Here is a 27,311-nt window from a genome sequence, read left to right as displayed (position 1 = left end):
AAAAGAGTAATTTCTCTATGTTGTCCCTGAAGAAAGTGTCAGTTCAGGACTCTACAGTGTCGATGTAACTCACAACACTCACGGAGATACCATTTGATAAAATGAGTCCCCAGATCGTCTGACAGTTGACTTCTATCATAATATCAAAACTAATTACTGTTCTATAGTCCTATAGGCGTGAGTATGCAAAATAAACAGCTGTGCTCTCCTGGGCAGCTGTAAAGGACTGTTTTCTTATTCCTGAAGGTAGCTGAGCTCCTCATAAGACTCCATTGATATTAACTACCTAATCAGTCAACACGAATGCATATCTACCTAAATGCCTAAACAGCTGCTAAAAACAGCCACTGAAAAAGGAAGATTCATGGGGTTATAAAGGACATGTCAGTAAGGACAGCCCTTCAGACAGATACACAACAGAACAAGGAATGATCATCCTTTTTGTTTAAAAACCTCCATGCCAATGTCTGTCTGAAATATCTCTAGCTGAGTTTTGCACTGACTGGATGTATTGCTATGTTGTCAGCTACCAGAGAGCTTTATATGAATTTAGTTTTTAGCTTGATCTTGTCTCAAGAAAAGAGCTAATGCAATCCAAAACGAGTATCATTTTAACTATCAGCATGTCCCACCCCTGCTCCCTAAGGAATTTGAAACCTTTGGCCAAATTCGGAAAAACTTGACCCTATAGATACTTTGTGGAAACGGGCATCCAGATAAAGGAGTGATGTGCAGCAAGCAGTCTAACTGAAGGAAGACTGTTATGTGGGTTCATAGCTTAGCACATCAAAGAACTTATAAATGTTCCACACTTCAGTCAGAGTTCACCTTATCGTGGACATCAAAATCACACTGTGAGAACAGCGTGCTTCTTAAGGGAATGAAATCACTGCTGCAATACTATTCACCTCTCAGCTCTGACTTCCACTAGGTAATATTCCTAAGCCACAGAAGTGGTCACTAGTAACACCTTGTAAACTTTTGATTTTGGCCCCAAATGTGTAACAATGATATTAACATTACAAGTAAAGTAAAGACTAAGAAGCTCTGACCTACAATATAACACTAATTCTCTCCAGAGCTGCTTCTCTTTTTCTGGTTTTAAGCCCTTAAGACTCTTTCCAGTTGTTAAGGATGCAGAAAGCTTAAAGAACTTTAAAAAGAAGAAACTTCTTGTGTCCTAAACGATAATGGCATGGTCGTCATAACTACAGAAATAAATGTAACTATAGATATGGGTATATATTTAAAATAATTTAATATAATTATGTACACATTATATTATATATGTGTGTGTACATATATAAAATGTGTAACTATATATAAAATACCTGGTATTTGATAGGACCAAGCAAAAGAATAAAAAGCTCTGTATTAGGTACTACTGGAGAAGGACTTACCTGAACATGTTTACATGAAAACACACACATATATACACTTATTCAGGGCACGCAAAAGATGTGATGTCACTATCCTTCCTTTCAAACAGAGGAATGACCAGTTAGGGATTTATGGAGAATTTTAAGAACTATTTTTCCTTTCTAGTATATTTTGAGTATGATTTGAAGGCATGATTTTTATTAATATTCTAGATGGTTCGTTAGCTGCAGTTTAAGAACTAACAAATTAAAAGTAATTTTGCAAAATGTCCGTACTAAAAAATGAACTGCAATAAAAAATCTATCCATAATTATTGCTGATCTCTTGCTTCTCCCTTTAAAAGAATATATGAAGTCAGTGTCATTTCATCATGTGTCTCAGAAGCAAAATCACGACAGAAGAAAATGATATTGCAGGTTTATTAAGTCTCAAAGAATAGAAATATAATCCAACAACATATTTTAAAGAATCATATAACAATAATCTTCAGTTTCTTATTCTCAAAATGGTACACCATTATTAAAAAATATATTACTTAATGTACCCAAAATTTAGTTTCCATCAAATCCTGTTAGAATAAATTGAGTTCAAAAAAACATATCCACCTACCCAATTTATACAGAAACTAGTAAATGTTTTGATGACAACCCAGGAACTTAACTGTTCCAAAATGGTAATTCAATTGAAGAAGTTATATTTTGCTATACACCCTTGTGCATGAACTGCCACTAAATGTAAATATGTAGGTAATATCAATATACAATGGAGAAGGAAGCATGAAATTGAACTGTTGTATTAAAAGGAAATAGCTCCCAAGACTGAAATCAGAACTGTTAGATTTTTTTTTAAAAGATGATTGTATGCATAAAAACATCAAGATAAAATAAATTAGTTTCTGCAAAGATGGCGGTTGCACATTCACATGCATACACAATCACATGCATATGCTGATTTCATCAATCTGTAATAATCTGAGTTTTCTGAAATATGCCTTAAATAACCAGAGGAGTCTGACTTTACACGAATACACTATCTAAGCGGAAGCTGATATGTCCTATTTATTTTTTTAACAACTCTCTGAGAATGGTTTGAATGAGCATTTTTTAATCAAAGCTTTTATCAAATCATTATAACTAGCCATGTAATAAACAGAAAACAGAGTTTCCATTTTCACATTTTCAAAACACTAAAACAAAGGGGTGTCCAAAGACATTAAACGTGCTTAATTCAAAATAAGCATATGGGTAGTGATGGTGGGAATGGTAACCTGTAATTAGCTGTGCAATTCACAACCACAGGATTTCATTTATTATTTATATGCATTTAAGAATTTTCAAAGTTGCAATAGCTAATGCTGAAAAGGAAAGACATCCCATCTTAAGTCTCATGACTTAAACCAATATATACCTGATAGAAAAGCAGATGGGACTGAAAGTAGTCTGCAAATCACCCAATGGCTCTTTACGAAATTTGCTTTTCATCTTTGCCTGATAACAGCTGCCAACAGGGACAAGATTTTCCGTTAGACAGGTGACAACTGCTGCATCTCCTATGCCTTCCCTCGTACACTCTGAAATCACATCCAAAAGTGGGAGCTAAATAAAGGAAAGCCCTTCCATACCCTGTCATCTGTATATTTTGTGGATATACTAACTTGTGCATATAATGGAAAGGCTTGTGTGGGGTTTTTTTTATTATTATTATTTTACCTTGTGCTGTTATTATAAAAATATTTGTTGGAGCAGTGTAAAAATAATAGATTGATATGATTTGAGGTAAGAATGTTGTAGTTCAATTTTTAGTGTTAACTTGGAAAGATGTGGATAGAGGTGAGAGTTTGTCTCCACAGAATTTCCAAAGCTTTGAGCCTTTTGAAAACTACAGCCCACAAGCCAAGAAGTAAAATACTCCTCCAGTTACAGCCATCTTGTTAAAGAAAATAGGTAGAACAATTATGTGCAATCTTTTCACTTCTGTTTTCTATCCATTTGTTTACTTAAGCACTGTTCAACATTTTGCTTTTTCTAATGGAGCAGAACTTCTGAAAGAAAAAATATGTTTTGACAAGCAGTTTTGTGTAGGTTTTTTTCTGTGCCTTTTTCTAAATAAATACCGCACCACAGTTTTCATTGGTACAATACGACCAAGTGTATTTTAGTTTCTTTAACAATACGAAGCAGTTACAGAAGTTGTGGAGTTTCTAGCTTTGAAAAATCTATACAAAGGACTTACTTTAAAATATTGAAATTAAATGAAATCGATTCCAGTATGGTCAATTGAAAAATTAGTGTGTGAAGTTCTACTGCATAGTGAGGTGACCCATAAAATAAAGGGTTCTGAACTTTTGCTCATACAAAAGAAACTATATACTTTAAAATAAATAAAAGCTACTATATACATGATACTGTACATTTAAATGAGAGATGACAAGAAATGGAATAAATTTAGGACTGCCTTTTCATCAGAAAGGTTCATATCTTGACTTTATTACAACTCTGAATAAAACCCTCTGCTTTAGATTATTTTTTTTTTATTCTAGTGGCAGCCACATGAACGCACCACCATATTTCTGTATTTTTTTAAAATAACATTGGAACTGTCATCAAAGTAGAGCACGGAGATTGCATTCAGTTTCGTTGGTGCACAGCACGGCTTTGGTACATGATCAGGGAACATCAAATGAACCTGAAAGACAGATAAATACATAGCTCATATATCAAAAAGAGAGATATAAGAACAACATCAGTGCAAAAAGTGTCTTTGCAATTCAGTGAGTGCTGTGGTAGCAGTTTTTCCTCAGTTAGCCATTTCAAAGCACAGCTTACCTCCAGAACCTTGCTCTGATTTCAATTGCGTGGGAAGAGTTATACAATAACAGCAGATGGAGAATAAATGAGGAGGAGTGGACAAGACAGAAAGTTGGGTTTTGAATGAAATCTGAAGAGCTGGAGATAGGCGGCTGAACAGGAAAACACTTAAACCTGTTGTCAGTGTCATCTCTGCTAAGGACAGTGTTTAACACAAAGCACAGTCTCAAGTCCTGGGCCTCACCAGGATCCCAGCCTGCGCTAAAACGCTTTCCTGTGTCAGGGTCTCAGCATGGAGGAAAGCCTGTTGCAGGCAGTAAAGGTTGCACAGGCAAAGACTCATACTGGAACTGTTTTCAGCCGAAGAAACATCTAAGTAAGATGTGGTTCTTAGACAGCATGAGTGCATTTTGAAGTCTTATCTAGGTATCTATGCGTCCAATTCTACTTCCACTGCATTCAAAATCAATTCATAAGGTGGATGCCAGCCAGCCAGAAGGTTTGGGAAAAGGGCTGAGGCAGAGAAGGCTTTATGTTCACTAATTTGAAATATATCAATGAAACGTTAAAGAGAAGGAAAAGAGTTTTGAACAGCATCCCAGAACGAACAAAATCTAGAGGAAATATCTGAAAATGGGGGAAATGCAAATTCCTTGTACTTGAAAGAAATTTGGATGTAATATTTTACACATGCTGAAGACATGGAAACTGGGGAGGCCAGAAAAGAGGGAGTTGTAATAGAGAGGGCAAGAGATTATTAAGGCATGGATGAAGACTTCAGCAGTAATAGGTTTCATTTGTATGTTAAGTCTTCGTAAATCTGTTAGAGCCATCTGTCTTCCAGTGATATAAGCCCAGAGCCTTTGCCAGACAACAGAGAACAGTCTATCAGGAAATGATTTTTACGTAACTGTTACCATGAGAAGGTCTTTTGAAATGAGCAATAATAAATCCTGAGGTAGCAGTTTAGTAAGGGTTTAGACACGCATTTAAAAAACAGTTTAACAAATTAATAGCAAAGCACGGGAGTAAAGAATGATTGTGCCTTGTGTAGGCAGACGTTTGTCCTGCCGTAACTGCTGGTCCCTCCAGCCCCTGCCACCCCAGCTGGGAGCTCCGTGGCCATGTTAGCCTGACACGACAGCAATGTTCACAGCCTCTTCAAGAGTGAGCCTGAAAGTCAGTGCAAGTGAGACTGCTGATTCACAGGTCCAGGAGGTCAAGGCTACTTCAATGCCTGTTCTGAGGGTAATGGGAAGCAAGAGAGAAGAAGAAAGCTTGGGTAAGAGGGGTTGGACTAGACAACCTTTAAACGTCTGTTCCAACACAATGCGTTCTATGATAATTCACTAAATACAGCCTGTCTTGTATTTATACGCATTTATATCATCTCTCTGCCTAAGTTCAGTCTTAGAAAAAGAACAGGCAGAGAGGACCTGGCCCAGAATTTCTTCTATTCTTGCTACAAAAGAAAAAAGAAGAGTCAGTGAAGTTTGGAGGGGTACCAAGGAGCAATCTCTTTCCAACCCAAAAAGTGGGCTTTTTTGCAGTGGTGTAATCAGTATGGCTGGGAGATGATTACATTTGGATTAGGGTGGGGTGTGTGAATAACTGTTTCCCAAGCCATCCCCATGTGCACACCTTGTGTAAATCTGCATTTTGTATAATTTAAACCAGAAATCATTCAACTACTGTTATCTCATCTAATTTATGTGCAGTTAAAATTTAATTAGCCTCATGATTTTTTTGGCTGCACAACTGAATGAATGTACAGTACATGCAAAGGGAGACACAGAATTCCAATGAATTCCATTTTCCATGAAAAGCAGGGAAAATTTAAGTATCCAATTTAGGATATAGGACAAACTACACAAATTATTCAACAATGGGAAATTAACCATTTTTAGAAGGGATAGCACACAAGAGAAAGTAGTACTGGGCTGCTTCTTGTTTAACAGTCCATAATTGCAAGAGGGAAGTCTAACTTGGGGATCTCACTGATATTGGCAACTTTTCAGGACATTTCCATATTGCTAAACTATTGCTTTTCTGACCTAGTTCTTTTTGTCTCAGGACTGCATATATGCTCTTCTTCACCATCTCCTAGGCATGTAGTTACATTCCTTGCCAATCAACATTTGCTGTTCTCTTTCACCTGAACCCCTTAACACACTTCAATTTATTCCCATGCTCTGACATTTTCCCTTCTTTTTGTAGATCTTGCTGAGTCGAATTCTGATATAGAGGAATAATGTTGCACTGGTGGCTGGACTTGGAGAAGGTGCATAAATGAAAAGTTGAATGGAAAGGAAACACTCTCAGAAGCACATGTTGAGGTTATAAAGACGTCTCTTTCATGTAGAAATACTTGGCAATTTTCACAAGCAGAACTTGTTTGCTATCAGAAAAAAATTGAACTTTGTTAATTTCTGGATTGTTTTTGGGGGGGGTTGTTTGTTTGTTTGTTTGTTTTAATGAGAAATTTTGGTTGCATGGCCAGCGTCCCCAGGAGGGTAGTAGCTGCACTCATTTCTAAAGGGGAAAGGATTTTCAGGCCCAGATTTTTTATGTCAAAATCAAACAAAAAGCTCGTCATCTATGGACAGATTCATCAGCATAGTCTGATGGTCAGGTACTTTCCTATCATCAGTTTAAATCAAAGAAAGCTTTAAATTCATGTTTCTCTAATTGCAGTCAAATGCCTTGACCTTTCCAGAAACTAATTAGTGCTGACAACTCTTTCCTGACTTGATTTTGTACTTGTATTTCCTCATAGTGTATTACCTTTTAATCCTCTGATTCTTAATAATTCTACTTATACTGATGCTGTTCAGAGCTAGTTCTTCAGCTGGCACAGGTGGAAAATCATGACCAGACATCAGACTCACAGTACCATATTTAGGCACAGTCTAAAGGTTTCTGTAGCCTAGCCAGCTGCTTCAACTAAGATCATCTTTTTGCAGTTGCTCCAGTTGATGTACAGGACAACCATAAGAACTACCAGAGGCAGAAAGCTGGCTGCAAATCGCCTTTTACATGCACCAGGCAGAGCAACAGGTCCAAACACACTTGTTTATAAAGGCTTTTGTTAGCCAGGCATGACTGAACACAATTTCTTACATGCAAAATCATCTCCTTGCAAAGCTTCATATGAAATTGCAGTTTAAGTATCTCTGCCAACAGTTGACAACAGAGGTCCACAGGGTGGCCAAGTGTTGATATTTCTGAAAGGTATAGCATGTTGATGCTAACATGGAGCTTCAATAAGCTGCAAAAAACCTCTTGGGAGTGGGACCAGGGGCGCCCTTTGGTTCCTATCCGTGCAATACTCCAGTAATATGACACAGTCTTCTCGTGTTATTGCATTTGAAATAGAAGGGAAACCTACCACACAGGCCACTCTGGACAGTTCACCCTCTTCCAGCATAATGATCCAAGCACATCTTTTAAATGGTTTATCATTTACCCAGAAATAATCAGAATCTAATAGTAGCAAACAGAGAGAAAGAGACAGCCCTTGTGCCAAGACCCTTAAAACTGCAAAACAGGTAACTACAACATAAGCAGAGGCATACCAGAGTCTGAACAATGGCGTGGTTTGTTGCATTCATGTGGGCATTGAGGGGGAAAGAACACTCTCCATCGCAGTAAAATGCAGCATAGCCCTCCGGTGCAATAATCCAATCCTAAAACAACAGCAAATAAACCCACTCTTTTTTTTTTTCTCATTCAGATACTTTAAATGCATATCAAACTAACTAAGACTTGTCCGATAATAAAATGAACTTCAGAATGTGGCATGTTAAATTACATTTTTGCGCAAAAAAAAAAAAAGTATTTGCTTTGTTCATTCGAAACTCACATGAAGATTAAATTAAATTTAGAAATCTGTATTGAATACCAGCTAAGGAGGCTATAAGAGGAATTGAAGGTCCAAATATATTTGTCAGAATACTTTTCTTCCCAGACTGAAAACCTCGAGCAGTTCTTGGTGCAACGAAAGTAATTAAAATGCATCCTCTTTCTTCAACATACACAGTATTATTAATTGTATTATGAAATGAGACTACAGGTTGCTAGAGACTACCTGTTGGAATTTCACTGAATCATGCACTTGCAGTATTTCTAGCAATGCAGCATGGGTAAAGGTAGGCTAACAGCTACGAAAAGCTAATGGAGGTGCTGTGGAAAGGACAGACAGGATCAAGTACCTTATTCTTGAGGGGGGTTTTTTTGTTTTTATTTCATTTCACCCTGAGTTTCACTGATCAAATTTTGTACAGTGTAGCTCTGGCTTTCCAACTGAAACTTTGAATTCTTCAAGAGTTTTTTTGTGGGGAAAAAAAAAAGAAGAAAATTCTCTATGGCTCCTTTGAATGACTGATCTGAGAGCATTGCACATCTCAGGGCTTATCAGAATTTACTGTTTCAAAAAAAGAAAAAACCTGTTGATACCTGGAAAAATCTGTGATCTACAAAGAGACAATGGCTCACTTGTTCAGTAGGCTGAGCTCAAGTCAATACCACAAACCTGGTCTGTGGCTGTGGACAGGGTGATTATGCTCTGCAGCCTTGGGAAAATAGTCTCTGCCTACTTCTTTAGACTCCTGTGAGGATAAATATACTACAAAATATCAGTCAGAGTAATGAGGCCATATGAGAATCTGAGCTAGATGTGTAAAGTATGAGCTGTCACTAAAGAGATAGCACACTTTTTCTCCTCCTAAACCTGTTCTGCTCATGGAGAATTGTTTTTAAATAACTCAGAGAAATATGAAATGCACAGAAAGCCATCTCTGAGTTCTTACCTACATATGTGATGTGTCTAGGTTATAGGTTGCTGATGGCCTTCTTGTTCTTTCTTTACAGAGAGCTCCTTGCTTTCTGGAAAAAAACCTAGATTGATCTTTATTTTCTTTTCTCATAATGCCCTATCTCTGTCTTTGTGACTTTTTTCTACCAGCAGCTTCATTTTTTTGTTACTTTATTGCAGGATGACTTTTTCCCTGAAATTATATAAACTTTGCTACAGTGTTCTAATGACCACTGAGCAGGGATCCAGGCTCTAGTTCCCTACAGACCCTACCCTGGTGAAATCTCTGACCTGCAGAAGGTAGCACTGAACCAGGGAGAATTCAAGTGCAAATTTCAAAAGTTCCATTTCTCACTGTGGAATTTTGGTATAATCTACTGCAGATCTATTCATATCTTGAGTGATGGTTCAGATTTATCTTTATGTGAATGAATCCAGATTGTAAAGCAAAATGTATGCAAAATTTTTGAAAGAACAGCAGGCAAAATGGCTGAAGCAACAGTGACAGGGATTCATTACAAACTGCATTTAAAACAGTAGTCTCTCTTCAGTGAAATCCCAATTACCATGAAGAAAACAGACTGTAAATAATGGTGGACTGTAAAATAGATTGTCCCAATTTGAACTGATAGGAAACAGCATCTATAATCATACCTGCCATCCTAAGTCTCGGAAACTCACGTAAAGTTCATGTTTCTTACACGCTTGCTTTTGCTCACTTGTGTTATAATCTACAGAGAGAAAATAATAATAAAAAATTGTTTAGAAGCATTGCTAGAACAGACAAGATTTAGCTATTTTTGAGCTCCTGGCCAACCTGTACAAAGGAAATGAACAAGCATATACTGTCATTTATATTCCTAGGGTTGATTGTGAAGGCAGTGTAAACTTGGAAGTGTAGGAACAGCAGTGTCAGCCTGATACAAGTTGTGTACAGAGACAAAACAATGCATACTGCATTAAGGAAAACAGGCTTACAAGATGTCTTGTTGTTGGCTAGCTAGGTAACAACTCATAATACACACACAGGCAGTCCAAGGAGGACAGCTGAGAGCCTATTGAAGATATGGGGAAGTCATCTGTATGTTGGCACAGGTTTAATTGCCAGGTAAAGAAAGTAGTCCAAAAACAAAAGAGAAACTAACGTTGATAAAACTTGTCCTGAAACAACAGAATTTCCAAAAGTCTGTTATTTAAGCATTTGCACATTTTGCGCTCCTTCATTTTTTTGCCATATTTTCTGGAAATATTCACCACACTGTGATCTTCAGTTGGTAATACTAATGTAAACAAGTAGAAAAACAGATGCTTTTTAAAGGCCTGATTGTTTCGGCACTGTCAGAGATGTGTCAGGATAGAAGGACACAGAGAACCTTCCATACATGATTCTCCGGGACAATCTTAATCCTGGAGAAAATCTAGTACTTGATCCTTACTGCCCCTGATTAACAGGAAAGGGAGGGAATAGGGTCATGCCTTCACCACATTAGCGCCCCAGAATTGGTTTATAGTGCTATTCAAGTGATGTCATCAGTGAGGCAGGAGATGGAGCCGGCAGGACACGTTGTCTCCTCTGTTTCCATTTCAAGAGTGCTTAAAAGGACTTTTTTGGACCCAAATAACCATTCTGGCCAGAAAAAAAAAAATTGCTGAAATTCACAACAAACCACCCCCCCCCAAACAAACAAACAAACAAACAAACAAAACCACCAAAGAAGACAATGAAAAAGAAACAAACCCTTCATTTTTAGGAATAGATTTTTTTTTTTAATGAACATATTTTAACATTAAAAGGCTTGAGGATGGGAAGGGATGGTATGGAATGGGATGGGGTGTTGAAAAGATCCTGGAATATTAAAAGAGTGACCTTTTCCACACAAACTGAAAAGAAGGGTGTTCTACAGTCTGTGAGACAACTCATTGTAGTGCTTCACTATCCTTGCAGAAAATTCTTCCAATTAGCTGGCTTTTAGGGCCTTTCTGCAAATTTACCAACTGCTTCTTGTCAGCAGTCCTGATCTGCGCTATCATTGCTTTTCTGAACTTTTTTTCTCCAACTTATTTTCCTTTCAGAAATTTTCAGGTTTTTTTCCCAAAAAATTTTTTTTCAGAACTTTTTCACAGTTTCTCTGTGTCTTTCTGAAGATGTGATGGCCAAACCTGAACACAATGCCAAATAAAATAATTATTTCCTATGATTTCTGGATTACTTTCCAGCAATAGATCCCAGAACAGAAGCTCTGCAGCAAAACCACACTGTCAAATTATCATTTCCGATCTTTTTATGTATGCCTGCCTAGTCACTTTAGGATTATGTTGTATTTATGCAAATCAGTGAATAAAGAACGGGTTGGGGGTGAGGATGTTGATGAGAACTGCAACATGATGGGGCTGCAGCAACCATGATATGGTGGAGTGGAAAGATTTTGAGAGATAACCAAGATCAACAACAACAGCATTGCAACCCTGGACTTCAGGAGAACAGATTTCGGCTTGTTCAGAGGTCTTCGCATGATCTCATAATAGACCAGCCTAGAGGGCAAAGGAGACCAGGAGAGATGGCCGATCTCCAAGGACAACTTCTGAGAGAAGCACAAGGTAGCTTCTCTCTCATGTGTGTGTTAAGCAATTATGGCACAAAGCCACTGTGGCTGAATAGGAAACTCTCGCCTGAGCTCAAGTTCAAATAGGAAGTAAAAGTAATGTGGAATTGGAATGAGCTACACAGAAATAATACAAACTCACTGCCTGGCTGTGCAGAAATGGATGTTAGGAAAGACAAAGTTAGCTGGAGTTGAAACTTGTGAGGGATGTGAAAGTCAACAAGATGGACTTCTACAGGTACATTCATAGAAAACAGCAAATCTAAGAAAAATAGAGATTCATTGTTCAGTAGGGCAGAAGACCTAGTGCCAAGGACTCAGAACAGATTAAGGTACTCAATGACTTCTTTGTCTTGTTTTTTACCAGCAGGATTTACCTTCAGGACTCCCAAGTCCCTGATCCTGGTGACTGATGGTCTACTCACAGTAAAAGTAGAGTAAGGAACCACTTAAGCAAATTGAAGATACACCAGTCCATGTCAGAGAAGGGATGAATTTCAGGGTGGGGAATGAGCTGAACAACATTACTGCAAAGTCACTTCCTTCCAATAGTGACTGGAGGGTGTTTCTGATGTTTCAAAAATCCATCCTCGAAAAGGGCTTAACCTCCGTTTCTGGGAAGTCTGTGGAGCAAATTCTGCTGGAAGCTCTGTCCAGGCACATAAAGAACAAGAAGATGTTTGGGAAATAGTCAGCATGGATTTGCTGCGCCTAACCAACCTAATTGTTTTCTGTGATGAGCTGATTATCGTTGTGGGCTTTTGAAGAGCACTGGGTGTTGTTCGTTTTGCTTTTACGAAGGTTTTTGATATGGCCTCCCGTAGTATTCTTAAAGCCAAATTAGTCAGACACAATTTGGATAGGTAAATATAATGGGTGGAAACTTGGCTGGACTGCTGGGCTCAAAGAGTTTTAATTAGTGATACAAAATCCAGCTGGCAGCTGGTTACTAGGGATGTCCCTGAAGGATCAGTACTGGTGCCAATACTGATTAATGTCTTTGTTAGTAACCTGGACAATAGAACAGACTGCGCTTTATGCAAGTTCACAGAGGATACCAGATCGGGAAGGAGTGATCAATCATCCAGATTACCAATAAAATGTTGGACTGAATCAGAACCGGAGAGACTCAATTAGATTTCATTCAAAATACCTACCCAAATTTTACTCTTACTGGTAACATGCTCTTTGAATGCTTTTTCATATTTTTTTTAACAGACTGTGTACCTACTTTCTGTTGAATATACCTGGGCCAAAATATGTCTCCTGAAACTGTGTCAAAAGCTATGTGCAAGTCAAGATATATCCATTTGCAGTAATAATCCACTAGGGATGTTACATTAGGCTTTCTAAGGTATAACGCTTCAAATCCTCCTTCCTTTTTAAAGATGAATACTGCCTTCTTTCCTAGGGTATTTTCCTAGCCCCTCATGGGCTGATTATCAATGACAGTCATCAAAATTTCTCCACAGGTAGTTAACTGCTGCCACCTCAGATACTCTCAGCTGCCCAGGGCATGTAGGGTCAAAATATATACCCGCATTCTGTGAAATCATAGAATCAAAGAATCCAGAATGTTTTGAGTTGGAAGGAACCTTAAAAGGTCATCTAGTCCAGTCCCCCCTGGCAATGAGCAGGTACATCTTCAACTAGATCACTTTGCTCAGAGCCTCATCCATACTGAGCTTGAATGTTTCCAGGGATGGTGCATCTACCAGCTCTCTGGGCAACCTGTTCCAGTGTTTCAGCTCTTGTAAAAAATTTCTTCCTTAGATCTAGTCGAAATCTCCCCTCCTTTAGTTTAAAATCATTAGCTTTTGTCTTGTCACAACAGGGCCTGCTAAAAAGTCTGCCCCCATCTTTCTTATAGGCTCCTTTTAAATACTCAGAGGCCACAATTAGGTCTCCGTGGAGCCTTCTCTTCTTCAGGCTGAACAACCCCAGCTCTTTCAGTCCTCATAGCAGAGGTGCTCTATCCCTCTCATCAACTTTGTGGCCCTTCTCTGGACCATATCCAACAGGTTCATATCCTTCTTGTGCTGAGGACTCCAGAGCTGGAAACAGTAGGGTCTCATCAGAGCAGAGTGCTACAGTTGACTTTCTGTGCTGCAAGCACATATTGTCAGCTCATGTCCAGCTGTTCATCCACCAATATCCCCAAGACTTTCTCCACAGTGCTGCTCTCAATCACATTATCCCCCAGTCTGTATTGATATCAGGCATTGCCCCAACCCAGCTGTAGGACCTTGCCCTTGGCCTTGTTGAACCTCATAAAGATCACACGGGCCCACTTTTCCAGCATGTCCAGGTCCCTCTGGATGGTATCCCATCCCATCTCATCCCATCGCCCTCAGGTGTGTCAGCTGCACCACTCAGCTTGGTGTCATCTGCAAACTTGCTGAGGGTGCACTTGATCCCACTCTCTATGTCATTGATGAAGATAGCAAACAGCACTTGTCCCAGTATGGACCCCTGAGGGACACCACTGGTCACTAATCTCCATCTGTACATACAGCCACAACCCTCTGGATGCAACCATCCAACCAATTCCTTATCCACCAAAGAGTCCAACCCTCAAATCCACATCTTTCCAGTTTAGAGAGAAGGATGTTGAGGGGGACAGTGTCAAAGGCCTTACAGAAGCCCAGATAGATGACATCCATGAATCCTGTGTCTTTCTGCAGTAGCCACTGGAAGGCAGGATACCCAAAGACACCACCAGTTTTCAAAAATCTGTATGCTTTAATATAACCAAAACCCCTTGGTGATACTTGTGCTTAGTTGTCTGTAATAACCCAGTATGTTCTGCACACACGTTAGAAGTAAGGTAGGGGTAATGGAAAGCAAAGAACCTTTAACTTAAAAAAAATTGAACGAACAGTGTTTCACTGACTACTCTTTACAAGGATCCATATACTGATTATAACTAATATCGGTGCTCATAGGAGGCAAATAGTGAGTTTTTCTGTTCAGCTATTAGTGAGAAATTACAATTCAGTCATACAGAATGCAAGTCACTTTGTGAAAAACTGTGACTGAAAAACGTGGGAAAGATATGCTTATGAGAAAGTTAGAAAAATCACAATCTGGTTTTAGATAGCACCCAAGCACAGGAAAGCTGAAGATTATTCTTTTGCCTGTTTTTTCTCAGTCATGACATTTTCTGAATGTAGCAGAAGTCCCTACAGTTGAAGGACAAAGGCTGAGTAATAAATATGTAAGTGATCACGTAGATGTTTTTATTGTCTCAATACTCTGAATTATTTGAATATAAGTTAACCAGAGGTGGATGAGTGGTTACACCAAAACATCTGATGAGATGATCTGTGTTTCATATGCAGACATACACATATCTGCAAACAATCTAACCCATGCACCTACAAAGAAAGTGAGACTCAGGCAAGTCTCTATTCCTTTCTTGAATTCTATCTTTCATATAAGACAAATGTTGTGTGTAATGTAACATTTCACATAAGTATCAGATGTGACATTTATAATGAGATCCGGTGCCAAGTATTCAATTTCACACACTGTAGCTTCAAGGCCGATATGCTTATTCTGTCAAGAATCAAACCTGTAGGCTGTTGCGACTAACAAAACTTTGTTCCTGAGCTATTCTGCAACTGCTGTTGGGGCCCAAACTTCTATATAGTGGAAAGAGCTATGGAATGAGGGCAAGAAAATTTATAAGAAAATTAATGAGGATTAATTTTTTTTTCCAAGAAAAATAAAGACATATAGACATGTCTATATATGCTGTCACAAAGTACTGTGTTAATTAATTAGTGTGACACTAACTAATAAAATACAGGAAATGCGAAGTACTGTTTTCTGTTTTTAACTCACTGCATTATGAACAAAAATTATTCAGCTTTCCTGGTGTAAGTCACCATTCAGTATTTAAATGTGGATATCCTCTAGTGCCTAATTAACTCTTTTTCACTCTAGTGTCCATAACTCTTTTTAGATTATGTTAAAAAATAAAAATTAAGCCAGCCTTTGTTTTAAGGAAGAGTTATGTGATGTACTTCGGGAATAAATTTCTTGTTTCGATTTGTTTTAATTATTTTTCCTTTTATCTACAGTTTGACAAAAATACAATAAACTGTTCAATCCTCTGTGCATAGCAGGCAGGTGGAGTCTGAATGCTAAGTTTAATTCTGTCTTTACTGTGCATTGAGGTCATCCTCTCTTGAAGTTCTTAGCAACACAGGGATACTGACTCCAAAAGTGTCGACATTTGCTCAACTGTCACAATAAATGACACATACAGATTTTATTGTCTTCATGTTGTGTTTGTGTATATCTTCATGAATGATTCTAAAACTGTGTTGTTTGTTGGAAGGAACCGAGTTGCCCAGTGGGGCTTTCCTTCTTGGTGTTCTGACAATACAGTAAAACTAATTGCTGATGTCCAAGAACATAGAAAAGAAGGCAAGAGACAAAAGGGAAGAGGCAAAGAGGGGGAGAGAGGAAAATAAAAGAAAAAGGAAAAAAGGGGAAAAACAAAAAAGGAAGAAGAAAAAAGTAGTAAAATCAGGACTGATGTGCAGAGAGAAGTATAACCAAAGCCTGCAACATATAAATGACAACATACCTATCAGGGACTGGCTACATAGCCTCCAATTATGTAAATGAGCATTTTTCACTGTCAGTGTGTGGTTTAGATGCTGTAGATACAAGATTATGGAACAACTTTGGAAACAAGGACCTACATCTTACAGTGGGATTTTCCTATCCCTGTGTCATCTACATCAACAGAGTCTTTCATCAGGGGGTGAATGACAATTGAATATGATCTATTGACAGACTGCCATGAGGAAGATGATGGGCAGAATTCTTTGGTTTTTTCTGTGGTTTAAATATTAAGACATGAATTATACCTTTAAAGTGCTGCTCATTACTGGAAACTATAGAGAACCAGGAGAATCAACTTTCTCCCACAAGCCTGCAGGGATGCAGCATATGCCCTAGTTTTTGGGACTGGTGAATAGGAGGAAAAGGGCGTGTAGTTTCACTGATAACAGGCTCTCCAATGGAAGGACTGTGTTCTGCAAAGATGCAAAGATCTGGAAAGAATGTGCTCTCTCCTCCACGTCTTTTTTTTTTTTGCACTCTGGAGCATCTGGATAGAATCTGTACATTGCCTGTGCCATCAGCATGCTCTTTGGAGATTTTAGTGAGTATTGTTGCAATAGTTATTAACAGGAAGATCGTGTTGAATCACTTATAGTATGAAAAGCCCCATCACTCATCATTAATGGCGCTCAAATAAAAGGCATTTGTTTATTTGTGATATGGGGACTGTTGAGGCAAACTGCAAGGCAAGAGCATGCAAGCTGATTTGCCGTGGTGCGGGAGCTACTCCTCCAAGCACTTTTGCTACAGAGGACGTTGCTGTGTAAGGTTGTGGTTATTTATCTGCCCTTAGCTTTGCCACCTATTCCAGACTGCCCATATCTTGGTACCTCCGTCTGCAGTCAGAGGTCAATGTCCCTGTCTTTCGTGCAACTGCACCTGCAATTGTTTCTTAAACTAATTTTTTTTTTCAACAGTACAGCTTTCTTGAACTGTAATCTATTTTGACAGAGATTTGGCATGGATCAGTATATAGTGATGTACCTCTATGCTTATGCAGACTGGGGGCTTAAAGAGGTTAGTAGAAGGTTTGTTTTATAATGTACATGTCACTGCAGATGTTCTGATTTTTCTTGTTTTACAACAACTGTGGAGCGTGACTGGATGCACAAATGCACAAATGGCTGACTGGTGTTTTGAGACATACAGACAGCTCTTCCTGAGGTAATTCTCACTCCGATGCAACTTGCTAGCATGTGTTAAGGTTGAGTTTTTCCCAGGTTAAACCAGCAGGGATCTTGTGTTCACATTTCCTGCTATAATCAAGAAGCGTTAACAAATCTGTTCAATTATCATTTCCTCATGAACTAGAAGCATAGGATTCAATTTGGAAGTATGATATTTATATTTAGATACCTTGTGTGCACCAGGTACTTAGATGATTTTCCCTTCCCCTAAAATAATGTGATTCTCAAAATTAGTAGGCATTTTCCAGGAAGTATGAAAAAAATTTTTTTAATATTTTTTGAGCAGAGAAAATATTACTTACCCTTAAGGTAAGAGATTGTATTTTGGAGTTAATGCAGTTGCCTACATCATGTTTGACTTGTAAAAACAAATCAAAATGAAACAAAAAATACCCACAAGAAAATGCTCATGTTGTGTCATTCAGTGCATATATGAAAATAAAGAAATGCATTATACAGTACCAGTAAAATAGAAGGAACAGTTTCTGCAGGAAAAAAAGCTGATCATACTAGAATTACACAAAATGCAGATGCAAGTCGCCTGTTGAGGTAAACGAGTTTAGAGCAAACACCAGCTAGCAAACTTAGCTGATGTGCATGTTTAAATCACATCTGAATTACAAGATGGTAAGTCAATTTTTAACTTAAATAGTTCAAAAAAAAAATTGATGAGTTTTAAGCAGTTAATGAAAAATATTTAGTCAGTATAACTTTATAAATAATTAAGAATTTTTTTAAAAGCTCATCTGCTACGGATTTGAATATATCTAATATAGATATGAAAAGCTAAAATTGTCCAGTTTGGGACTTCTCTCATTTTTTTTTTTGTAACTCCTCCCCTGCAATATTGACTAATAAGGGATTAGAAGTTAATTGTGCATTGTTGTATAATCATACAGAACATCAGAAAATTTTACAATACTCAACAAAAAAAAAACCAAGCAGTTGTAAATAGAGATCCCTGGTACCTTAACAAATGTCAGGTGCTCTTCAAAAGCTATTGTCGTCAGAGGGAACACATCCATCTCTAAGTCATTGAGCTCAGAAAGAACTGTGCTCAAGCTCCTCAATGGAAATGAGAGAAATAGCACAGTATTTTTCCCAAAGTACCTTATATACAAACAAAATTGAGCCCACTACTGAAGCAGTAATATTATTGCTGTGGGTTTAAAACTTTTTTTCAAAGGTATGTTTTAATACTAATTTTTAACCATAAAGTCAATTTTTGTTTCAGTAGATTACTAGGCAAACTTTAAGTAAGTTTAGAAAGAGAAGTGACTAAAATGATTTCTATCATTTCTTTGCTTGTTAAGGCAAAATTCATCCTTGTGTGGAAAATCAGGGAAAGGCTTATGTGTTACATTAGAGGGGTGTCTAATCTGTCTAGGTTCTGAGATTAATATAAGTAATGCATAATGCTCACAACAGTTCTCCTCAAACAGATGAGTTCCACTCCAGGGCTGAATTCTTTCCACTACATACTAATTTACTTACTTACTTAATATCCACAGGGGGTAACAATAGCATCTGTATTGAGGTTTCAATATACTGGTAGTAGGTCTGCCATGCTTTTAGAAAGATACATTTTCACAGCCTGTTCCCAAAAAGTAGAAAAGTTTGTTCAAAAGTGGGAATATTTAGAAAGTGACTTTGTGCCTCCATCTGAAAGAACTGGAGCAAAACTTATTTCAGGCTTAAAAGGGACAAACCACATTTTCACGTGCATTATTGTCGGTACCTTTTGGATAAATAAGGGATCAAATTCACTCTATTCAAGGATACATTGTGTATTTACATCAGTACATGTCTGCTAGTCTGAACTCATAAGCAGTTTGCATTTTCACAGATCAGTTAAGCTTCCTCATATCCAGTATTCAGATTTTTGTGTTACACCTTGGCTTCTTTAGCTGAGAGGCAGTTAAACAAGAATCCAAACACTGTATTTTGCCAAGACTTGCTAGACAAGTAGTTGGGGTGCAATGCTTCTCTCTATTCTCTCTACTTTTCCGTTATGAATAGCAAAGATCTCATCCAGTTGCCTGCTACATAGGACTACTAGGTACTGGGTAGTACCCTCCAAGTAGCCCATGATACACGGAAGTGACCTGACTTGCAACAGGTAGATCAAGCTCAGGGCCAACATCAAAAAAAAGAGGTTTAAGCAAAGCTAAAGGGCCAGGTAGAAATGGATTGTGAACATTGTTTCTGACAGTTTAGCCAATGAGCAGTGTCTTGTTGAGGTGCTGTGTCTCAGCTGCATTTGAACAGGTGCCCGTAACTTCTATAAACACGCTATTAAATCATAGCTTCATCTTACCCCCAACACTTGGCATCCTAGAAGACTCCTGATGACTACCGGATTTGTTGCGGTTCTGATTTTTCCTTTTGTTGTTGGCTGCTCGGACTGAACGGAAAAGCACTTCACTTGCCTTGAAGAATGCAACCATGAATGGTTGCTTTGATTGAGGCCCATGTCTTCCAATCAGGCCAGCAGATTTAACATTGATACTTCGACCTATAAAGCAACCAAAATTGTAAGTCAGAAGGTGAACTTCTTCCCCTCCTGAAGCCGTGGTGGGAGTTCAACTGCTGACTGAAGCACGGCAATGACTTTGTCTGTAATCCTGAATTTGCCTTATTAGGAATCCTAACCAGATTTTGTGGAATGGACCTTAAAAGACAAAAAATTGAACAATTTACAAAAGCTTCAACAGCTTTACAGGTAGTTTGTCATTGCATAAAACTGCGGTCTCTGTGCACTATATATCTTATTCATTACACAGATATTTTAATTCAGTCTCATGTACACATCTATAGAACTGAAAAATAAACGAGCTCCATTAAATTCTATAGGATATAGAAAGGATAATGTAATGCGGTCATCTAATTTTTGCATCACTTGATTGAGAGATGTGGAACTTTATATCCCCCAAAGCAAATCAGTAGCAAATAGAAGTGTAGATAATAAATATACTTCTGCTTTTAAAATAAATATTGTGCAGTGTTACTCAAACTGATGTTCATTCACTAGTAAAGGTAGGAAGGCATCCAGTCGTTCAAGAGAAGTGAGTTTGAAATATGTACGTTATTGACTCTGGTTATGTTCTCAGGGGATGTGCATATTTCTTTAAAATATTTGTTCAGTCAAGACCGTGTGGTTACCTCACTATATTATAGGATCTAAACCTCACTAAAGGAAAAGAAAGCAAAACAAGTCACTGAAACAGCATCAGTGACATTTTCGCAAATAAACTCTTGCTCTTAAACAGAATTTATTTTGGCAGCATAAACACTTTTGTGCGTACGTGTATTATGCAGAGCCCTTCAACCGTCAGAAAATGAGACAGTGTCATGTGAAGCTATGCAGCTGTGCTGGGTGAGGGACACAGAGGTCCTTTAAATGGGAAGGTACGGGCAGAGGCACCTCGTGTGCTGCACAACATCGGTGTGCCTGGGCATTCTTCTGAACCAACTGGAAAAGTTTGCTACACAGTTGATGGAGGAGCATCTGCCTCGAAACATATGATACCATTAACACAATCATTCTTTAAAAGAACTTGCAAATAAGCATAGGAGTAAACCTTATAGAAATAAGCATATAGGTTTCCTTTTCAAACACAAACTTACAGTGGCTGTATGCCAGAGTCTATATTTCTTAGAAAAACTCTATCACTGGCGTAAATGAAAGAGGCAGTTTGATTTGTGGTTAAAGTAGTTTCCATTCTACTTCCACTGTAACAAATGTATTAATTCAGCTCAGACTTCCTCCTTCTGGCAGCCCTTTTGCAGTAAAAAGAGAAATTAGAAGTTCCAGCCAAATACCATACCTCGAACTGACCCACTTCAATACATAAACACTTTTACAACATGTTTATTCAGGTGTAGCACTTTAAATTGGTTTAAGATGTTTCCAGTGACAGAGAGCCCAGCAAAGGCAGGAGAAGAACTGAGAAAGTTAGCAGTTATGGAGCAGAGTAATTGGCAACATATTCTGAACAATTTTGATAATTACTTTTTTGACTGCAAGGGAAAAATATATTTGTTGAAGCTTCTGATTTAATTTAAAATGGCTTTTTAGTCTTGTGTTTCTTTAATTTTTCTTTTCATAGTTTGAGTTACTATTAAATAATTCAGTAACATTAATTTCTATATGTTCCAATCTTCTGTTGAAAGTCAGATATGAAAAACTGTACAGACTATTCTCTATTCATTGCAACATGGACAGACTAGCCTCTTACCACGAAATTCCAAGTTTCCCCTCATTTCAGGAGGGAATATTTTTACTATTTTTCTGTATTTTTTGTTCCAATGACTTTCAGAATTTTAATTTTATCTGTAAAAGATTAATACCTTACTGGAGGACATTTTAAGAATGCTATTAGATTTATATACTGAGGACGTTTTCTGAATCTAGGTTCTCTGAATTTACAATGGTGGATATTGTGCGCGAAGCAAAATATCCTTCAAACCTGTGTGAACTCCCTTTAAAATAACTTTTAATATTACTAAGTTTCCTCTGGATTTCCTTTAGACTTCAGCAATGAGATGGCTATTAAGATTCCACAAGTTAAGTCTTACTTGGTGATTCAGTGTATAGAGGTATATTATAAAAAATTAATCCTGTAACCCACAGCCTTTTTACACACAGAAACAGCTTATGTGACTCTATTCCTTTATTTGCTTGATCTTTTAAGCAGCCAACCTGAGTTTTCAGGACCCGTTTGTTCAGTTAAGAAACGGTATATGCACCGGATCTGCTTCTAGTGTAGTCAACAGGAAAAATTTTATTGACTTCTGTGGGTTCATCATTAAACTTTTCTCTCTTGATTTATCATATATCTTTGCTTAACTGCAACTTTCAGAACACAAAGTAATCAAAATATACATTGCCCTTGAGACACTATATTTCTTCTGAGGAGGATCTCTGAACTGTTTGGTTTGGAAATTCAAACCACATATGTTGTCTCCATTTTAGATTGCTTCTGTGCAAAAGAAAGTTTGCATTTACAAAACTTCTATTATACTTGATGGGAAAAAAAAAAGGTTGGGGGGGGCAGGGGCGAGGAGGGGGGGGGTCCTTTAGTCTAAGAACAGAAAGCTTTGCCGCTCCCTGAATAGGAAGTATTTCAGAGTATCCTGCCTCTGAAATGCTAGATGCTTTCTGCCACAGCAGTAGCTCCATCTGTGTGCCATGGTCTTGTTAGATAGACCTCACCTTTGCCTGTAGTGTGGATTTCAGAATACAGTAAGAAAAATCTCACTCTAACCTCAATTGTCCTTTGTAGCAAGAAGCATTCGTGGACTTCATTTTTAGTAAGCAGGTTTAATTTATCATTTCTTGCAAGCATTTAGAAAAGTCTTGGCTTCAATGATAACTGAAAATCTGTGTCTCTCCAGCGCACACTTATTCCATACTGTAGTATTAGAGCAATATTATCTAAAATCAGATGAATGTCTCAGGCTGACCTGCTTAACTACACCTTCCCTCAGATCTTCACCCTCATGACACTGGTAAAACCAAACCAGCAAGGTGCTTCTCTTGAGCATATCTGAACAGGAATAGAACACAGTCAAGCATTCTGAGAAATTTGTTTGGTTTTAACCTTCTATCCTATCTTTAATTCTGAGTATTTCAAAGTCTTATCTTCAGACTTTAGAAGAAAAGAAGAAGAAAATGCAAGAAACCAGTAGTCTGCTAATGCCTGCTCCACTGAACCTAGCCACTGCAATTGCCCCTACACCTAGAAAAAACAAAATATGCATAACAAATAGGCTTACTCAAGTGCAGGGGTAGTCCAGAGCCTTTGTATTCCTCACATTCTGGCATGCCCTTCTCAGCCCTGCTATGGTGATTTTTTATCTCATGTCCACATTGACAGGTATATTTGGAGACTAAGACTTATTTAAAGCATTATGTTACAAATCTGCTGAACTCCTTAGTCTTTATTCATATGATTTTGAGTCTTTGGCACGGTGTATTTGTTTGACTTGGCATTTGAACTTATTTTTGGCTTTTATTCTATTTGATAGTAAAGTGCCCTTAGCAATTTGCATAAAGCTTCTATGGATGTGCTGGTTTGACTGACGGAGCTGAATGAATATTATTTGCCTTTTCACATTCTGTCTCCTTATAATAAAGGAATCACTGCTGCAAAAATAACTGTGATGTTCAGTTATAAAAAGGTCCTACCTTGACAATCCTGATGGTTTTGCTCTTTTCTTTTTACCCGTAAAATAAGAATAGCACACAGGATGATAACTGTGGAGCTATTTGCTATCACTACATCCACTTTTCTGCTGTCACATGCAGTCATATCAGACAAATTTTTTCATGAACTGATCAAGTTCCATCTTAAAAGTTCATTCCACCACAACCCACCTCCCCCAGCTGCTCTAAATGGAAATGCAAGAGCTCTTCAAGCTTTTAATAACAATCTGTCTCACAGTCCTGACCTAGAGACATCACCTCATTTTTCATGACATTCAGAAAGCTGACTTTTTCTGAGATCGCCAGCGTGGATGCCAATGACAGTGGTAAGATTTGTGACTTGGCTCTCTCTCCTCAGGCAGTATATATTTTATGTAAGGCATTGAGCAGACAGTAATTTTGCAAGAACTTTCAGCCATTATGCATCTTGGCCAGATTTACACTGGCAACACAGAACAATGAGTGATTCCAAGATCCATTATTTTGTCCTGAGTCATTGAACTGCAGCGAACCACTCATTTTGTTATGAAAAACAACCACTTATGTACTTTCAAAAACGTTCAACAAGCCACAAAACACATTTTACGCATTAACCACTAGTGCTAGGTCACAGTAGTTATTTTGGTAGTAATTTTATATATTTGTAGATAGAAATGAAAACTTTGGTGATGCTGAGAATTCATTTCTGATTTGCTGAAAGAAAATATTTTTCTGATGCCACGCCTATGTTTTCCTCCTCGTGGGAGAGACATCTGAAATGAGGATCGGGATAGGCCTTTTGGAGAAAGACCCTGAGCATACAAGGTCCAATAACATCTAATATTTGAGCAAAATCTGTCTTGAGGCTCTGAATCTGAAAGTGTGCAAATTAGTTTTCAAAATTAGATAGAAACTTGTGAAGTTTCTCATGCCTGAACAGTGCTTTTGAGAGCAGTGGGATTTCACAGAAACAAAGGAATTGAGGTAGAGTTTGTCTACCAAAGCTTAAATGAAGGCTTATTTTAAAAAGATGAGAAAACCTAACAACACAAACGTGATGGTCTGTATACATAAAACATCCTCGACACTCCAGCACCGAAGTATTTTATACTGTCTCTATTGTATCATCTACGTAAATCATTATGCAAACTCTTCCTTTGGTGGACATTTGTCTATATCAAATGTCAATATTCAAAAGCATATAAAATACGCCTTTGAAACAAGCTTTATGTGTTTTATTAAATCTTCTGCTCCCTGGAGGCTTTAAAGAATTCTGAAAAATCGGTGGTCTTGGATGGTCTGCTCTGCATTTCCTAGGCTTCACAGCTTTGGTCAAAACTAAAGAAGATTCAGCTTTTGGTTTTAGAATCTTACATTTTGTTGTTTTTATTTAGTTCATTTGAAGGAATTTTGCCTATCTGTTTGTGTTGATTTTGACAATCATAACTTTCTTGAAGAAAGCACTTGGGAACTTGTTAGGAACCATGGTATGCTGTATAAAGCTGCAGTACCCTGTCGGCTTACACAAAAAATCAGATGTAATCATATACAAATGTGCTTACTAAGTACTTGATTCATCCTGTCAATTCAATGTACTTAAACTGTGAATGACTGGTGGGAATCCTAGCACAGTTAAGAATGTGCTCAGGAAGACAAAAATACAAGAAGAGATTAGATTAATTGGTCATCCACCAAAAAATAAAATGGATAAATGCCTTCTGGATGAAATGAAACACAAATGCAGAGAAGCAGATGTATTCTTCAGCTGTCTGGGAAGCAGGGTGGACAGGGAGTTGCACAGCTGTACAACCAGGACCACTATGTACCAGTATGCAGAGGTGGCAGGAGAAGGGGCAGAGGCCCATCTCATCTCCCTCACCCTCATGCTTAAAGTAAGCATGCCCTTACTAATAAAGGGTGTGTTCACATCGCTTGCTACTACCAGACACAAGAAAATGCTGACTATATCACTGACCCAGCTGGAAACAGGGGTTACACCTATTTGGGTAAATTAAAATGTCCAGGAACACTCCCAGGTCCTAGAGCTTGATCATCTGCTCTGCTCAGGGTGGGATGGTGCTCCTGGTGCATTTATGTCCTATGTCAGCTCCATGGCAGAGTCCTCAGCACCCCAAGGCAGTGCTGCAGAGACCTCTCCCAGAGGAGCAGCTGCCATGGGGTCACCCTGTTTTGGAGACTGAGAGAGCCATTCCTCCAGCTCGTTTCACACCAGAGTATTCCTGAGCATGTTTAATTTACTAGTGTAACTTTGGCCAAAGTCAGCTCTGAATCAGAACTCATGTAGCTGTACTTAGGCAGTGCTTCAGCCCAAGCTAATAAAACCTGCTGAGGGGCAGGATATATTAGCTCGGGTTCAGTGCTGTGCTAACATGGCTATATGGCTTCCAGATGGCTTAGAATTTAGGCAGAGCTATTGCCTGCCAAAGTCTATATATGTATCAATATAAATATACATATGCTAAATTCCCCCACTCTAAGGACACTAACAAAGGTGAACTCACTCCTTATATCTGCCTGATACCAGATCCCCCAAGAGACATAAAAGTAACAACTCAGCAGCATCCTCCAGAGTACATGATGGCTACCATGGTCATGTAAATTAGGTGCCAAGGTTGACTGGGGGCAGCCTCGGGTTGAGACTGACAATATTTAGTGTTGTAAAGATGAAGCCACAGCCAATGTAAGGTATGCATCCAACCACCTGAAGAAGCTGGGGTGATGCCACAGGGTGCTATGGGCTGAAAGCAAGCCAGACACCCTCTGTGTCATAGAGAATGTAGCCATGCTGCCTTTCCAAAGGCTTTGTAGGAGAAAAGGACCTTGGAAGGCCCAGGCTGAAAGGAGAAGAGGCTAAAATAGAGAGGATGTTTCCTTTAACGTCTCCCTCATCATCACTGGAGGAGGAGCTCACCAATCCTTCCTGCAGCATTTAGGTTTACGAGCCAAACTCCCTTCCAGGAGACACATGTCAGAGTGTACCCAAATCTGTGCTGGAGAGAAAAACCCATTTCTTACAAGTTTCCCTTTGCTCCTAGGAAAAAAAAAAAACAAAACCTGAATTAAGAGTCAGAGTCAGGGATCTGAGGATTTCTGCTGCTTATCCACCTCAAACAGCAGGAAAGCTCAAAGAAACCTCCCATAGAACTATGTGGTAACAGAAATCATCTTGACCAGCTTGGGCTTTTCAAAGTTACCAGCAGTTTCTTCTGCTCGGATGTGCAGGCAGATGGCAAATACTGAGAGCTGCAATAATCGAAGAAAAGGCACAGAACTACATGGAGGGTTGGAACCTGTTTTATTTTGTGGGTCATAGGTAGTCATCAGATTATGGTATCTCTCCCTCCCATTTTCCAACAACACTAGGTTCTCTTCAGCAATGATATAAACAGCAAAACACTTTTGCATCTATTTATACTCCTCCAGTAAAGTGATGTTCAAACAGTTGCTAACTTCCAATTATAAAGATGTTAAATGATAATGCAAAGGTGCTGATTCACTGGAACATGTTTTAAGTCTTAGGGGACATATGTTATATACACAGGAAAAGCGTTGCATGGAGCTTTTTGAATTGTTTCTGCATCTGCATTGATTTTATGCTGCAATTCATCTAACGCATGCACTTCCATCAGTGTGAAAATGATCACCTCTCGTTTTAAAAACCACAGAGAGTTTTGG

The 27,311-nt window shown here is 38.3% G+C and overlaps 1 protein-coding gene across 1 annotated transcript in view; it reads right to left on the bottom strand.

Moving 5' to 3' along the window:
- Positions 1-3,444: 3,444 nt before the first annotated feature.
- Positions 3,445-27,311, bottom strand: part of BMP5 (bone morphogenetic protein 5) — a 33,099-nt gene continuing 9,232 nt past the window's right edge. Inside the window, exons 3-6 of the mRNA XM_010140108.1 lie at positions 19,746-19,943; positions 9,655-9,731; positions 7,763-7,873; positions 3,445-4,065 (exon numbers count right to left, since the gene is read on the bottom strand). Of these exons, the coding sequence (XP_010138410.1) occupies positions 3,916-4,065; positions 7,763-7,873; positions 9,655-9,731; positions 19,746-19,943 (536 nt within the window). The 3' untranslated portion in view covers positions 3,445-3,915. The remainder of the gene's footprint in view (positions 4,066-7,762; positions 7,874-9,654; positions 9,732-19,745; positions 19,944-27,311) is intronic.

The sequence above is a fragment of the Buceros rhinoceros genome, unplaced genomic scaffold, assembly GCF_000710305.1.
Source record: "Buceros rhinoceros silvestris isolate BGI_N320 unplaced genomic scaffold, ASM71030v1 scaffold1337, whole genome shotgun sequence".
NCBI classification, from domain to species: Eukaryota; Metazoa; Chordata; class Aves; order Bucerotiformes; family Bucerotidae; genus Buceros; species Buceros rhinoceros.
Note: the sequence above shows the minus strand (reverse complement) of the source record. Positions and strands in the feature narration are given on the sequence as shown.